At 38.3% G+C, this 15,780-nt stretch overlaps 1 protein-coding gene across 1 annotated transcript in view; it reads left to right on the plus strand.

The window, feature by feature from the left end:
• Window positions 1-10,718: 10,718 nt before the first annotated feature.
• Window positions 10,719-15,780, plus strand: part of Tmprss7 (transmembrane serine protease 7) — a 32,921-nt gene continuing 27,859 nt past the window's right edge. Inside the window, exons 1-3 of the mRNA XM_074073106.1 lie at window positions 10,719-11,521; window positions 13,576-13,783; window positions 15,308-15,438. Coding sequence (XP_073929207.1) covers window positions 11,474-11,521; window positions 13,576-13,783; window positions 15,308-15,438 — 387 coding nt within the window. The 5' untranslated portion in view covers window positions 10,719-11,473. The remainder of the gene's footprint in view (window positions 11,522-13,575; window positions 13,784-15,307; window positions 15,439-15,780) is intronic.

Below are 15,780 nucleotides of genomic sequence, written 5' to 3' on the forward strand. Positions count from 1 at the left end.
TCACTGACGCCCTGTTTAGTCAATGAAAACAAAAAGATCACTTTTCATAAAGTCTCTCTTTCTATTTGCAGGCATTATATATTGCAATGCTATTGTTGATGGTAAATTTAACTGCCATACCTTCAAATTGGCAAAACTGATTATTCAGTGAGTCACTGAAATTGAAACAATCCTGTGTAACTGTAAAGCACAAAGAGAAAATTTTAAATGGTGATAGCATTAGTGCCAGAAATGAACACATCATTCTTGTGAGTGTTTTGCACATCTATTTCTTTTGGATATTTTGGAGGCTGATTTTCCATATTTAGACAGGCCAAGACTGACTTCTAGAATGGCATACATTTCAGGCTATTTTTCACATGGCTTGGCTCACACTGTGCCTACAATGAATGAATGTGCCTAAACCCCTTATAAAAGATTCTCTGTGCCCAAGCATAAGGAACTACTTCAAATGGTAGGTACAAATCCTTAGTAGGTTATTTACCATTTCAGTCTCCAAAAAAGAGTAGTTTAAATGAATTTCAAAGATCAATCCATGTTTTAAAAAGCAATTGTCCTCCTCTCTCAAATTATAAACTAATTAGCATGCTATGTGTACTTTCTAATTTCAAATGATGGTGATTGCAAGAACGTAAATAATCGTTATACAAACCTTGAGTGTCCTCACTAATACACCTTCTGGGGCCACTAAAACCATGGGCTAGAACACAGTTGAGTAGGATTCTCTTAAGTTTCCAGTGCTCAGTTTTTCCTCTGTGTAATGCTTATATGCTGTTAGTTGTAGAAATAGGAATTCTCATGTCAAAACAAATGCACCCACCAAACAAACTAATGATAATTGAATATTTTTTAAATATCAATTGTTTTTCTTTGGAATATAATCAACCCCAAATTGCCTGTAAGACAATAAGTCTCAGAAATTGATGGATTTCTGAGGCAGTTCTCCTTTGAAAGCACAGTAGATATTACTTTGCTATCTCTTTATTAATAGCACAGATCTTAATGTGTAGATGATTAATGGACTATAACTCCAGCTTCAGGGTATTTGTGCAATGGGCTAGCATGATAACTATCCTTTAAAAAGTTTCCAAATAGTTTTTTTCAATCCCTTAATAAACTTTGTATACTGTTCTAACCATTCAGGAAATGTGAAAGACCTTCTTTAATTCCATCCTCCAGCAAAAAAACTATCCACAATTCAGTGCCTATTGTACTAGCATATTAGAATGTATATGTAATCAGCATAATGTGTTTAGAATATCTCCGTCTTCATGATCCCTTAGTTTCTCTCAGCTACAACCTGTCCATTATTAAAGCTTCCCAAGAAAGGGGAGGGCAGGCATCTTCTCAAGAAATAAGAGGATGTGACTCATGGAGATGTCCCAACAAGATCAGAAGAGGAAGCTGATTCCTTCAACAAAACAAATTCTTCTCTATGGAAAGGAATGAACAATTTTTTCATTGAAAATTCATTCAATGGATGTGTCATCTCTGATTTAATTAATCTCTTATTGTTAGATTTTAGAATGCTTTCAAATTTCACCAAATTTGGGTGCTAAATATCCATGTTTGATTAATATTATCTAACTAGCAAATCTTCACTGTTTATAGTCTCTCCTGCAAAGTGTAAATGTGGCCATTTCTTTACACTCTCATTAGAATCATTGCTTTTAAAATTTTGGGAGTATTTTGGAAGACATTATGCATGCTAAGATATTAGTGGATCTCGGTGCTCCTGGGGAGTTGCAAAGCAATTTTATGATGGCTGAGTACCCTGTCACAAATCCCATAATATTTCACGTTAAATCTAGGAGCAACTCATAATTTTTAATTGCTCTATGAAGCAGACAGAGTTGGTAAAGACAGAGAATTGACTGGTAAAAATTATAGCAAAAATATGGCATCAGAACAGAGATTATTATTTCTAAAATTGCACTTGAATATTTTAGGCAAGAGAGCTAAAGTGAAATATGGTTAATTGATTTATCACTTTAGCTAAATCAAAGCATTGATGTGGCTCTGAGCTTATAATATATTTTCAAAATAAATATGAAAACTTTTATAACCCTGAGCTAAACAAAGCCATTTTGAAGGGGAAAGATAAATCTTACTGTGGTTCAAATGAGTTTAGAAGCAAATATTGTCCTACTGACCTTTATTTTAATGAAACAGATATTGAATGGCCTTTTGTAGGATAAAGTTAAAGATCCATTCTGGTTCCACATTCTTGGATCAATAATTCTTTGAGAGAACATTGCATCAGTCTTATAATAGGATGATCTTGGCTCACATAGATTGCAAAATGACAAACTCTGCCTGTGAAGAAATCTCATTTTAGAACAAAATGAAGAGAAAAAAATAACCTATGAGAATTTCACTCAAGAGATAGTGTCTTAGTCTGTTTGGGCTGCTGTAACAAAATGCCTTAGCCTGAGTAATTTATAATAATGGAAATTTATTTCTCACATATCTGGAAATGGGGAGTCCAAGATCCAGAAGATTCCATGTCTGGCAAGATCTTGGCCTTTCTTCCAAGATGGCACCTTGTTGCTGTGTCCTCTGGAGGGGACCACTCTATCTTCAAATGATGGAAAAAGTGGAGCCTTTTCCATCTCTTTCATCTGGACATTAATTCCATTTGTGAGGGACAAGCCCTCGTAATCTAATCACATTCCAAAGGCTCCACTTCATAATAAAAGCATCTTGGAGTTTAAGTTTTAACATATGAATTTTAGACTGACACACACATTCAAACCATAGAAGATGCTTATTTAGCACATGTTAAACTTCAGGCTCTATAAACACATCTCCTTTAATATTTATAACAATCCTGCAAGGTGAGTATTTATATGATTTTCTAGACAAGTAAAGGGAGAATTAGAGAGGTTAAAGGATTGTCCAAGGTCCCACAGATAGTGAGATGGAGGACTAGAATTTGAACTCTGGACATTAAGATTTGTTGACTTTATGAATTCTACTATACAATCTTGCCTTCAACATGCTAGACTCAGTGCTAGACTATTGAATACACAGGTGAAGACATGGCCCTTGCACTTAACTACCACTTTATCTTCTCTCAGGAAGAACTCACAGTGAAGAGCTAACCCAATTGTAGTTAAAGCACAAATTTATGCATTTCTCTGAACCCAGCTCAAAGGATAGCTTTAATTTTTCCTGAGTTCAGAGTACCTTGCATATAGAAATAACCAATATTTAATGTTTACATTTAAATGTTAACGTTTCCATATAAATTTAACAGTAGATTTTTCAATCTCTTTAATGAATGTCATTGGAATTTTGATGGGAATTGCATTAAACATGTAGATTACTTTGGGGAGTATCGACATTTTTACTATGTTGATTCTACCAATCCATGAGCATGGGAGATCTCTCCACTTTCTATAGTCTTCCTCAATCTCTTTCTTCAGAAGTGTATAGTTTTCCTTGTAGAGGTCTTTCACATCTTTTGTTAGGTTTACACCTAGGTATTTGATTTTGTTTGAGGCTATTGTAAATGGAATTGTTTTCATACATTCTTTTTCCGTTTGCTCATTGTTAGTGTATAGAAATGCTAATGATTTTTCTATGTTGATTTTATATCCTGCTACCTTGCTATAGCTATTGATGATGTCTAGAAGCTTCTGAGTAGAGTTTTTTGGGTCTTTAAGGTATAGGATCATGTCGTCTGCAAATAGGGATATTTTGACAGTTTCTTTACCTATTTGTATTCCTTTTATTCCTTCTTCTTGCCTAATTGGTCTGGCTAGGAATTCCAGTACTATGTTGAATAGGAGTGGAGATAGTGGGCATCCTTGTCTGGTTCCTGATTTTAGAGGGAATGGTTTTAATTTTTCTCCATTAAGTATAATGCTGGCTGTAGGTTTGTCATATATAGCTTTTATAAGGTTGAGGAACTTTCCTTCTATTCCTAGTTTTCTTAGAGCTTTAATCATGAAATGATGTTGGATCTTATCAAAGGCTTTTTCTGCATCTATTGAGATGATCAAGTGGTTTTTGTCTTTGCTTCTGTTAATGTGGTTTATTACGTTTATTGATTTTCGTATGTTGAACCACCCCTGCATCCCTGGGATGAAGCCTACTTGGTCGTGGTGAATAATCTTTTTGATGTGTTGCTGAATTCAGTTTGCCATTATTTTGTTGAGGATTTTTGCATCAATGTTCATTAAGGAGATTGGCCTATAGTTCTCCTTTTTGGAGGTGTCTTTGCCTGGTTTTGGGATAAGTGTATCGATCTACCATTTGATCCAGCAATACCACTCTTGGGGATATACCCAAAAGACTGTTACCCCAGAGGCACCTGCACATCCATGTTTATTGCGGCACTATTCACAATAGCCAAGTTATGGAAACAGCCAAGATGCCCCAGCACTGACGAATGGATTAAGAAAATGTGGTATCTATACACAATGGAATTTTATGCAGCCATGAAGAAGAACGAAATGTTATCATTCGCTGGTAAATGGATGGAATTGGAGAACATCATTCTGAGTGAGGTTAGCCTGGCTCAAAAAACCAAAAATCGTATGTTCTCCCTCATATGTGGACATTAGATCAAGGGCAAACACAACAAGGGGATTGGACTATGAGCACATGATAAAAGTGACAGCACATAAGGGAGGGGTGAGGATAGGTAAGACATCTAAAAAACTAGCTAGCATTTGTTGCCCTTAACGCAGAGAAACTAAAGCAGATACCTTAAAGCAACTGAGGCCAATAGGAAAAGGGGACCAGGAACTAGAGAAAAGGTTAGATCAAAAAGAATTAACCTAGAAGGTAACACCCATGCACAGGAAATCAATGTGAGTCAACTCCCTGTATAGCTATCCTTATCTCAACCAGCAAAAACCCTTGTTCCTTCCTATTATTGCTTATACTCTCTCTACAACAAAATTAGAGATAAGGGCAAAATAGTTTCTGCTGGGTATTGAGGGGGGGGAGAGGGAGGGGGCGGAGTGGGTGGTAAGGGAGGGGGTGGGGGCAGGGGGGGAGAAATGAACCAAGCCTTGTATGCATATATGAATAATAAAAGAAAAATGAAAAAAAAATGTTAACATGTGATTTTGGGATCAGAATTATTCCTGCAAATCTTCATAGATGTTACATAAGTCTTTCTTTTCCTTTGGAGCCTTTTAACTAGGGCCAAGATCAGGGTAAGATGAGGGAGGCATTCTTCTTAGGCACGAAATTTAATTTTGAGAAGCAAGTCAGTATGTAACACTCCTCATTTATGGCAAAAGGAACAAGGATGATGAAACTAGGCTTTGGGCAATGTTGCATGAATTATTAGTAATGAATAGAAGTTGTTTGTTGATCATTATACCCTACCCAAGGTTTACTGAGCACCTTCTGTGTGTCAGGTTCTGTGCTACTCTTGAGTTATTGCAAGGATCAGAGACTCCATAGCTGAGGTAGGTTTGTTATTCTAAGAATCAGGAAGCTAAGCCCCTGCCAGCTGTCATGCCTCATGACTGTGTCACAGTGCAGAATGACTCGCAGTCCGACACCAGCCTGAGGACAGGTTCCGTACTCCAGTGCTTTGTTAAAACACTACAGCACCTTAATGGTGAGTCTGAAAAGCCTTTATCTTTGAGTTAAGGGACTTGGCAGCTGTGGCTAACTGTGGATGGATGCTATCAAAGACTTTTAGTGAATTTCAAATTAGCAAAGTCCAAAATTTCATTTAATGTACAATTCTTTCCAGTCCATTGGAGCAAGAGGATGCCCCAAATGATTATTTAACAGAGCTATCCACTCATATGCCCTTTATGCTTGAATACAAAGGGAGAGGAAGCCAGCTAGCACCCTCAAGAAGTCAGAGGCCTGTTGGGAAAGCAGTAAAATTCCATGGGAGGCTACTTTTTCCTATTTGGAGGTCCGTGAACTTAACCAATCATATTTCATATTTCAGGAACCATATGACAGCCAGGAGACCCTTTGCAAATAAGTCCCTACCAGATGCCGTAAGGTTTTAGGTAAGCCTAATTAAATAGAGATGGCAGTGGAAATGAATAAAAAATAAATTAGTAGCTAATGTTACATAGTGCACATAGACATTGTATGTGTTGGCTGGAACAAAACTGAACATATGTGACAAAGAGAAAAGAAAAAACCCAGATGTTCAGCACTATATATAACTCCTCAATTAAAATAGGCAATGTAGGAAAGCCAAATGCATTTTTGGTAGATAAGGTCTAATTTAACTCAGGAATGCTTCTATCTTTTGCAGGGAATGATAGCGTGGGGTAAGATTTCTGTTTCATTACATCACTGATGTTTTTATTTGGATTTTAATTCCAAGGATCTGAGCTTTTGCTAGAAATGATCAGAACATATGCTCAGGCATTTCTTTTATGTGCCATTTATCAGTTATATCAAGGTAGTTGAGGTCTCTAATTAGAAGTAATTTGGGATAATAAGCAAACAGTTGAATAGCATTTATTCCAGGTTTCACTATATGCACACAGTCTAGGGAAAAGCAGCCATGACAAGGCACTAGAGTCCACCAGCAGCTCAGAGCACTGAGCAGGCTAACTGAGATGCAGTTGCTAGAATGCTAACTTCAGAGCAGAGCAGGATTTGATTCCTGACTGCAGAACAGTGCATGCTCTGTAGGCCAATGTCAGCCATAGCACACACACCTACAGCAATTTACTGTCCCCTTCCTTCCCTTTTTACCTCCTCTCCTTTTTATCCCTCGTTTTTCTCCACATTTCTCTGTGCCAAGTTCATTTTCATTCACCTGTTTTATTTCATCCTTTCTGTCATGATTATTCTAACTTTCCATCATTCTGTTGTTTTCTCAATCCTATCCTGACATTCTGACCAATCTGATTTTTGAAGTTGATTTAAAATATATTCCTTTGCAATCTTTTGACTTTTGCATAATTTCCAAAGTAAATAATTTTTAGTGCAGCAAAAACATTCCATCTTGAAACATTAAGCCAATTCAGCTCCTACTGCCAGCCAGATGCTATGCTATCTTAGTAAGGTGGTGACTTTCTATGAGATTGCTGTTTACTGTGGGCCCATCTGGGCCTCCTAGGGGTTGTCTAGTTAAGAATGGGAAGTAGAATGGCTCTGGACCAGTTTACCTCACTAACCCTTAACCCAAGCGTATATTTAGGCTAAATTAAGAACTGCTCATACCAAACAATTCAAAAGAAAAAAAAAAAGCCTTTTTAGTGGGTTAATTAAACCTGAAAGAGAAAGACCACTAGCTACCCACCATTATCCTCCCATTACTAGTCTAATAGGACAGCTTGTTGGAACCTTTGCCCCTTAGGATTAATATGGTTAATCATGGATGGTATATTAATGACTCTGTGACCAGAACTAACTTATGCTACACCATCCTCTCCCCTCCTCATCACAGAGATAAAAAGAATCAGAAAGATAGGATGAAGTTTTGGAGTAAAATCTAGATAGTATGGTTGGAATCCCACTTGTCATCCCAGATCATGGCAAACATTAGAATTTTTTAGTGCAATCCATTTTGCAAGTTTACTGTGTTCAGACAGAAAATCCTTCAAAGGTCTCTCACACTCCTAGAGGTCTTGCTGGGTGTTGTGACCTGAATTAAAAAAAAAGAAAGGAAGAGAGAAAGAAGGAAGGAAGGAAAGAAAGAAAGAAAGAAAAGAAAGAAAGAGAAGAAAAGGAAGAAAGAAAGAAAATGCATTAAAGACCTAAATCCTACTGCCTTAAAGTGTGACCTTATTTGGAAATAAGGTCATTGCCAAGGTAATTGACTCAGATGAGGTCATACTAGAGTGGGGTGGGCACTTAAGTCAGTATGGCTAGTTTCCCAACAAGAAGAGAAGAAACATGAACACCTGGAGGAAGATGCCATGTGAGGACGAAGGCAGACATTGAAGTGGTACAACTGCAAGTCCAGGAACACCAGTGATTGCTGGCAAACCACCAGGATAAAGGAAGGGGAAGGGAGAACTTAAAGTCTCAGAGGAAGCATGGCCTTGTTGGCATCTTGGTTTTAGACTTCTAGCTTCTAAGACTGTAAGGGACAGTAAGTTTCTGATGTTTTAGGTCCCCAGTCTGCTAAGAATGCAACATCCTTACTTCTCCCTATCTTGTTCATTTCCCAGGATGTTTTTGTAGGGAACCTTGTGGGAATGAGGTAGTATCTCCATTTTGGACAATGAGTGGGCATGCTTGTTGTTTGCTGTGAAAGCAGAGGATTCCCCAAGTTCAGTGTTCCTCAGCTGTAATGTGAACCTGTAATATAAGCAGCACTTATAACGTAAGAAATGCCATAAAGAGAGTTCCGTGGGCCGGGGTGTGAAGTTTGCAGAAGACCTACAAGTAGGGCATGGAGTGTAGTTAGGATTGAATGGTACTGTGTACTTACTACAGGCACAAAGTCAGGAGAGAGGCTGCTATTGTCCAACTGCTCTATCATTCCAGGGCATTTGTACATATTTTTGTGAAAGTACTTGTTGCATAATGTAATCAGCAGCTTGTCTGTCTGCCCTCTCATTGAGAGCTATTTAAGAGCAGCAGTATATTCATTTAAAAAATATTTGACATCTTACAATAGTAGGCATGCAATAAATTTGTAATTAGATGGATGGCTGAATGCATAGAGGAATAAAGAGCGAACAGTTAGGATATGTGACAGGCACAGTCAAATAGGTGGCCTGATACCATGCTGGCAAAGACCTTGAATATCAGGCTAGGGCCGCTGTTAATGGAGAATGGAGGTGATGTTAGAGTCATTTTAGAGAGTTTTGTTTAGCAGTAATGAGCACATGAGTCAGTTTTAGTTTGTGGGCTGGGCCGAGAAGAGGAAAATCTGGTCAAGGGGCTATACAAGAGTCCAGACCTTAGGTACCCTGCTATAGTTTTCATTTTTAAAAAGATCCAATGACCCAAGCCTTGTATGCACATATGAATAATAAAACAATAAAAATAAAATAAAAAGATCCATGTGATAGACTGGAGGTGTAGCTCAAGTGGTAGAGTGCCAGTTTTGCAAGCATGAAGCCCTGAGTTCAAACCCCAATTCTACCAAAAAAAAAAAAAAAGACAAAGAAATAAAGAAACAAAAAATTAAAAAAAAATCCATGTTAAGTGACACAAGTGATTACGATCACAGTCCTGTGAGTCAGCAGGGAAACACTAAGGATGACCAATGTTACCTTGTGATTCCTCAGAACTTATTCACCCCTCTACAGAGAGCTCAGTAATGAATGGTAATCAGATGGCAACTTTGTATGTGGCCATTTATAATAATACTAAAAGGTGGATGTCAAGTAGCAGAAATGCATTTTTCTGTTGTTAAAGAGCTGGCCTCTCCTGCAGTTAGGCAAAGATGGAAATGTCACCTCCACTGCTAGGTGTCTTCTATGTCAGGGGCTCCAAACCTTGCTCATATTGGATTCATGGCTTGTACCTACATCCAGGTCTTCACAATGCACTAGTTTCAATGCAGAAGGTTGAAACAGTTAAATTGTTTTCTTACATTGAGGCTGCCAGAATGGCTCAAGTGGTAGAGTGCCTGCCTAGCAAGCATGAGGCCCCACGTTCAAACCCCGGTACCCCCCAAAACAATAAATAAATTAAATTTTTTATAGGTTAAGTTCAGGTCTTGGTTCAGTATGCATTTTCCATGACCTCTGCTGAAGTATGTAGAGACATTTCTCCTCTGATCCAGGTCACTGTACACTATCTTCCTGGTTGGCTGACAGAACCTGCCCTGCTTCCCTCAGCACAGGTGTTTTTGCTCCTGAAAAAGGAGTAGAAATTTCTCCATTGTCTTTTAAGCTGCTTCTGATAGAAACACCATCCTTTATCTGGTCATTGTGATTGTCTCTGGTTATAGTTCTGGGATTGAAATCAGCCTGTACCAGAACTTCCACACCAGTAAAAGCACCAAGGAGGTCAATGCATGCCTGTCCACCAAGTTTACAAGCTTGTTCATCTCATAGCCCAGCTTTCTCTGCTATCATCTTTAAAATCAGTGCCTTAGCTCGTGAATTTGATTCCCAGAGGCATTCATTTTCCCATTAATATGGTATCAGGAAAAATTAAAATGATATTGAAAGAATTTTGTAGTGTTAGTGCATTTACACGCACCTAGAGTCTACCTTTGACATTTTGCTGTACTTGCTTTATCATCTATCTGTTCAATCAGAATGACTTTTTAAACAACCACTTCCTCTATGTAAAAATTATCTTTCTTAAGAGTCATGTAATAAAATGAGTAATAATTTTTAATCATTGGTAGAGGTCAACCTGGGACACATAGCAAGACCTTGTCTAAAAAAGTTATAACAATGGCTGGGAAAAAGCATAGTGAAAAAAAAAATCACACTCAACTTTGTATCTATATGTTAATAAAAATAAAATTGACAAAATAAATATTGCATACAAAATATTACCAATAACAACGTTATGCCTTGCAGTTCATGCTCTGTACAACTAAACTAAATTTAAATGGAAATTAACACTGAATGGTCATATGGAAGACAGAAATGAAATATTTAAAATTCTGCCTCTTTGTCTTTATAGTCATTTTGCTATCATGCTTGTTTTGAATCTTCTGTTTAAATGCAGGACTATGTGGTCCTGCTGAGGTTGATGGAGACAAGAATTCAGCCCCAAGTAAACTCAGATGTTTCCAATGATTCAAAACCCTTAGAAAGTTACTCTTTTTGGGAGGCTGAGGCGAGAGAATCATGAGTTTGAGGCCAGCCTAGCTTACACAGTAAGACCCCGTCTCAAAAGAAAAAAAAAAAGAAAAGAAATTTACTCTTGATCTGGATGAGATGGTGTACACCTGTTATACTTGGAAGGCTGAGAAAGGAGAATCCTGAGTCAGAGGCCAACCTGGGACATATAGCAAGAACTTGTCTTAAAAAAAGAAAATCAAACAAACCCCCAAACGTTTACTGAGGATTGCAAGACTAAAGGGAGAAAAATAGAAAAAAATCCTGCCGAACAGGAGTTTTCCAAGGGGAGTAGAGTTGGAGAGCTGAGAACAGGACTGAAGAAGGTGTCTTCTGGAACATTCATGAGATACCAAGCAAGAGGAACAGGGTGTGGGGTGTCTAGGAAACGTGGTGAGGGCTATGTATTAGACCTCTTCATTTCCATCAGTAGATGCAAGCAGCAATTTTAATGACTTCTGCCCATATTTTTGGATTGTTGTACTGAGTTTCTTACATGGAAACTTTGTCTTGTGGCTGGACTCTGAGAGTTTCTCAGCCTACAGTTAGCGGTGAAAAGCTGAGGGCTAGGTCCCTTTAACATTTACAATATAGCAATGAGGCAGCTTCAGTTTCTGAACTGGACCCGGTGGAGGTAAATTGATTCCATTCCTCTGAAAGCTAGCTTGAATGCAGCTACGGTTCTCTCAGTTCTTTTCAAGCAAACATGTGAGTGGGGGAAAACTGGCTTGTAAACATCCCTGCATGGTCGCACAGAGGAACACTTGAAAATGGACAAAGAAAACTGTGGTGCTTCATCCGAACCCGCTGACCTGAAAGTAAGTATGGTGTGGGGAGCCTTCTCTCTCACATGACAGCCATTTATAGTTGTCCTTGTTAGTGAAGTGAGAGCGCATGGCCTTATAAAACTAAAAGAGATAAAACAGATACATTTTTATGATTCTTAATGGATTTTAGTAATGTGAGTTTATCTTAAAGTACTGTACTTGGCAATTGTTTAGCAACTGTTTTTCTAAAACTCCAGGGAAATTTTACTGAACTCTATACAAATTCCACTTTAAAATTTAATCAGTGCTAACTGAGACAGACTATAATGTGTTCTTGCACTTAAAGATCCAACACTGGCCTTGTCGATTCTCTCTGAGTCTCTTTGTGTGTCTTCTCTTACTTTAGAGGAATGCTTGAAAGTAGCTTGACACCACAGTTGACTCATCCTACAATGCAATATTTTTCTTTCTAACACCACCCTTACTCCTGCAGGAAACTACATTAAATGAAGTCTAGTCTAGCTCAATTTCACCAGGAGAGATACAAGCTATATTTTGCTTCAAGGACTGACAAGGGTGTTTGGCAAAAAGAATGGAGGCATGAATAATTCAAAGTGTACTTGGCCACATATTATCCCATTAATTGGCAGGATTGAAGACTGGGAGGCATACATTTTGAAGAGAAGAGTGAGAAAAAAGAGAACTCAACAACAGCGCAGAGAGAAATTATTTCTTTAGACTTGATCTTCCAGATTGTTGCCTTTAAAAGAATGTGTGGTTAAAAGTTATTTCATCACTGGAGTTTAGTTACCCTGACATGTATAAATCTCTTTGTCAAAGAAGCTAAACTCTCACATACATTATTAAAGAATTCACAGCATCAAATGATAGAAGGTAAAGGAGAAAATAAAAGAGGAGGAAGGGAACAGTTAAATCATCTATTTTTTTTTCCTCTCACAAGTAACACTTTATGCATCCATACATGTAAACCAGTAATTATCCAACCTGGTGAGTCCTCTTTTACACTTTGTTTTATTTGCTTTACCATTTGAACCATGCCCCAGCCCTTTATTTTATTTTATTTTATTTTATTATTTTTCATTAGCATAAATTAATTGTACAATTGTGATATTTATAATTTGAATTTTGATCAAATTCACTCTATCTTTGTCACTCTTTCGTTATTACCCTCCTTTTTAAAATAGTTCTTGGTAGATTTCACTGCTATTTTCATGCACATATACAATATGCTTCTATAGTATTCACCCGTCACCCTCCCTTTTCCCCTCCTCCCACCCACTGGTTCCCCTCTCCAACAGTCCCCTTTTTATAATCATGAGATATTATTATTATTTTTTAGTTCTAGATTCTGCATATGAGCAAAATCATGCTATATTTCTCTTTCTGAGTTTGATTATCTTGCAGAGTTTGGTTAGCATGATGATTTCTTGTTTCATCCATTTTTCTACAAATGACATAATTGAATTCCTCTTTATGACTAAATAATATTCCATTATTATGTGTACCACATGTGTACCACAGTTTCTTTATCTGATCATCAGTTGTTGGGCAACTAGGCTGGTTCCATTTCTTGCCCAGCCTTTAATTTAGAATTTCTTTCCATTTATGATTGAGAAACCAAGTTACTGGTCAGTTCAGGGGAGGGCAATGATAAGACAATCATGCTGGATTTCTACCCTACAGCACCGCACAAATCACTCTCAGATTTTTCTCCTAACACTCAGCCAGGAAGTCACAATTAGGAAATCTATATACATCTGTGAGGAATTCATTAATATTCTTATTTTTAACCATGCCTCACTCCAAAAACAATTGACTGTGAATAAAAGGAATATAATATAAACATTTAAAAGCCACAAACATCTGGGGGTGGTGGCACCCCCAGACATGTGTTCCCAGCACTGGGCTAGTTTGTCTGATCTTCATTGGGTGATTTGCTGCAAATTTACCTACTACACCTACATAAATAATGTCACTGGGAGAGCTAAGCCTTTTAGCACCACAATCTCCCAGCTGGGGAGTTCCATTTAAGCTCTAGAGTACTTCTGACCGAATATGTCTTTCTTTTCTTTTTTTTAATAAAGATAGCCAATATCTCAGTTCAGGTGGTCAGTGTCCCAGGAAAGCTGCCGGGGAGGCGACCGCCTCGAAAACCCATCATCAGAGCCAAACCCAACAAACAGTCCAAGAAGAGAAGTGCCTTTTGGAACATCCAAACTAAAATCATTCTCTTCACAGTGTTTTTATTCATCCTAGCAGTCATCGCCTGGACACTTCTGTGGCTCTATATCAGTAAGTTAAATATGTGTTTCTTTGGGGTAAGGGCTTATGCTGAGCGTCTTATAAGAATCATGGAGGCCTACGTTGCCCCTGGAGATTCCTGATGGAATTTTCCTCTTTCCCAGACAGATAGACTGTTTCCACATTCAGTGTTGGGACTTTAAAGAGAAAGAAACCATTTCATCTTTATCACCACTTCTTCCTTTCCATAAGCCAGCGAGAGGAGGAGAGATGGGGAATAGGATGGGAAGAGCTGAAGAGGATGCCCAGGGATTTTGACTAGCTTGGAAAAGCAATGCATTTGCAGCTTTAAAAAATGAATGGAATGCTAAGCTGTTTCATTTCCTCATGCCACCCACTGTCTGTTTCTAGGCAACCTTAAATTTCCAGCTCCCTGAGCTCCATTTTACACAAGCATCTTTCTCTCCCCTGTTATTAGGTTTTTGTTGATCTGATTGATGCTTTCTGACAGATGTAATAACTAAGCTCTTCTTATGGAGTATTTACTCATTGAGCTCATAACTATAGCATTTGTTGACTTGTATTGGAGTTCTCATCCTACACGCATTAATATATCTTGTACAAGATACATGTACTATCAGGATCTCTGCTCCTGGTTTCTGGCACAGGGCATCTAACATTCTTGTAACTTCCTGAATGATGGAAGTGAAAAGAGCATCTTTTATTATAGTATTTTATCTCAGTCCCCAATTCCTAACATAGAGCTTCTGAGAATATTCTTTATATATGTCATTATGATGGCTGGGGCTGAATGTCCCTAGAAGGTCAGAGGAACCAACCATGTAATTGCAGAGCTGTAACATTCAGTTTCCAATTCCCATCCCTCAGCCACAACCTTTGGGGAGGGAAGAGGGACTGGAGATTGAACTCAGTCATCAATGGTCAATGATTTAATCAATCATGCCTACATAATAGATCCTCCATAAAAATTCTAAAAAATGTAATTTAGGGCACTTTTGAAATGGTGAACTTGCTGAGAGATGATGTGCTCCAACTCCACAGGGATGGAAGCACCTTTGCTCAGGCGCTTCTGGACACCCCTCCCCATTGTATCTGTTCATTTGTGTTCCTTATAACATCCTTTATAATAAACCATTATAGTAGGTAAAGTGTTTCCCTGAGTTCTGTGAATGTTATAGCAAATTATCACATCTGAGAGGGTCATGGGAACCTCTAATTTGTAGGAGCTGTGTGGGTAGCCTAGGGACTCACTACTTGTGACTGGTATCTGGTGAAGTGGCAATCTAGTGGAAATGAGTCTCAGAAGTATAGCTTTTACTCTTAAACTTTGCTTTTAAATATTTACCAGTAGCAGATAGAAAGAATAGAGTAGTCTAAGAGATACAGTGATTTGCTGATGGAAAAGAGGTCATAGAGCGTGGTAGGTCGTGATCCAGTAAAGTATGAAGCTGCTTGAAATAAAATTATTTCAGGCCTCATACTGATGTAGTTGGACCATACCTTGCTGCCAGACAGATGGGAAGCCTCCTAATTGCCTTCTCTTTTACTTTGCAGGTAAGACAGAAAGCAGAGATGCCTTTTATTTTGTTGGAATGTTTCGCATCACCAACATTGAGTTTCTTCCCGAGTACCGCCAGAAGGAGTCCAGGGAATTTCTTTCAGTGGCAAGGACTGTGCAGCATGTGGTGAGATCATGGGGAGAGGGGAGGCCAGGAGGGCAGAATCGGGAGGTTGAGGGGATGGGATAGAGGGGAGGCTCACAGGAGAGCAGGATGCAGGAAAGTAGAGGGCAGGGTGTGTGAAGGTGGATGAAGGAAGTCATCAGAGGCAGATATGAAATTTAGCTCATTTTTGCTGCAATAAAATAGAATTGCTTTTTCCTCCTTCCTTTTTTTTTTTATGAGTGGGGCTTGACTTCAAGGCTTCACACTCACTAGGTAGGTGATGTTCTTAATGAATAATTACCTTCTCAAATGGAAACATATCTATTCATGGCAATTGGCACGTACTGGCAGCTAGAAAGCTTT

The sequence above is a fragment of the Castor canadensis genome, chromosome 5, assembly GCF_047511655.1.
Source record: "Castor canadensis chromosome 5, mCasCan1.hap1v2, whole genome shotgun sequence".
NCBI lineage: Eukaryota > Metazoa > Chordata > Mammalia > Rodentia > Castoridae > Castor > Castor canadensis.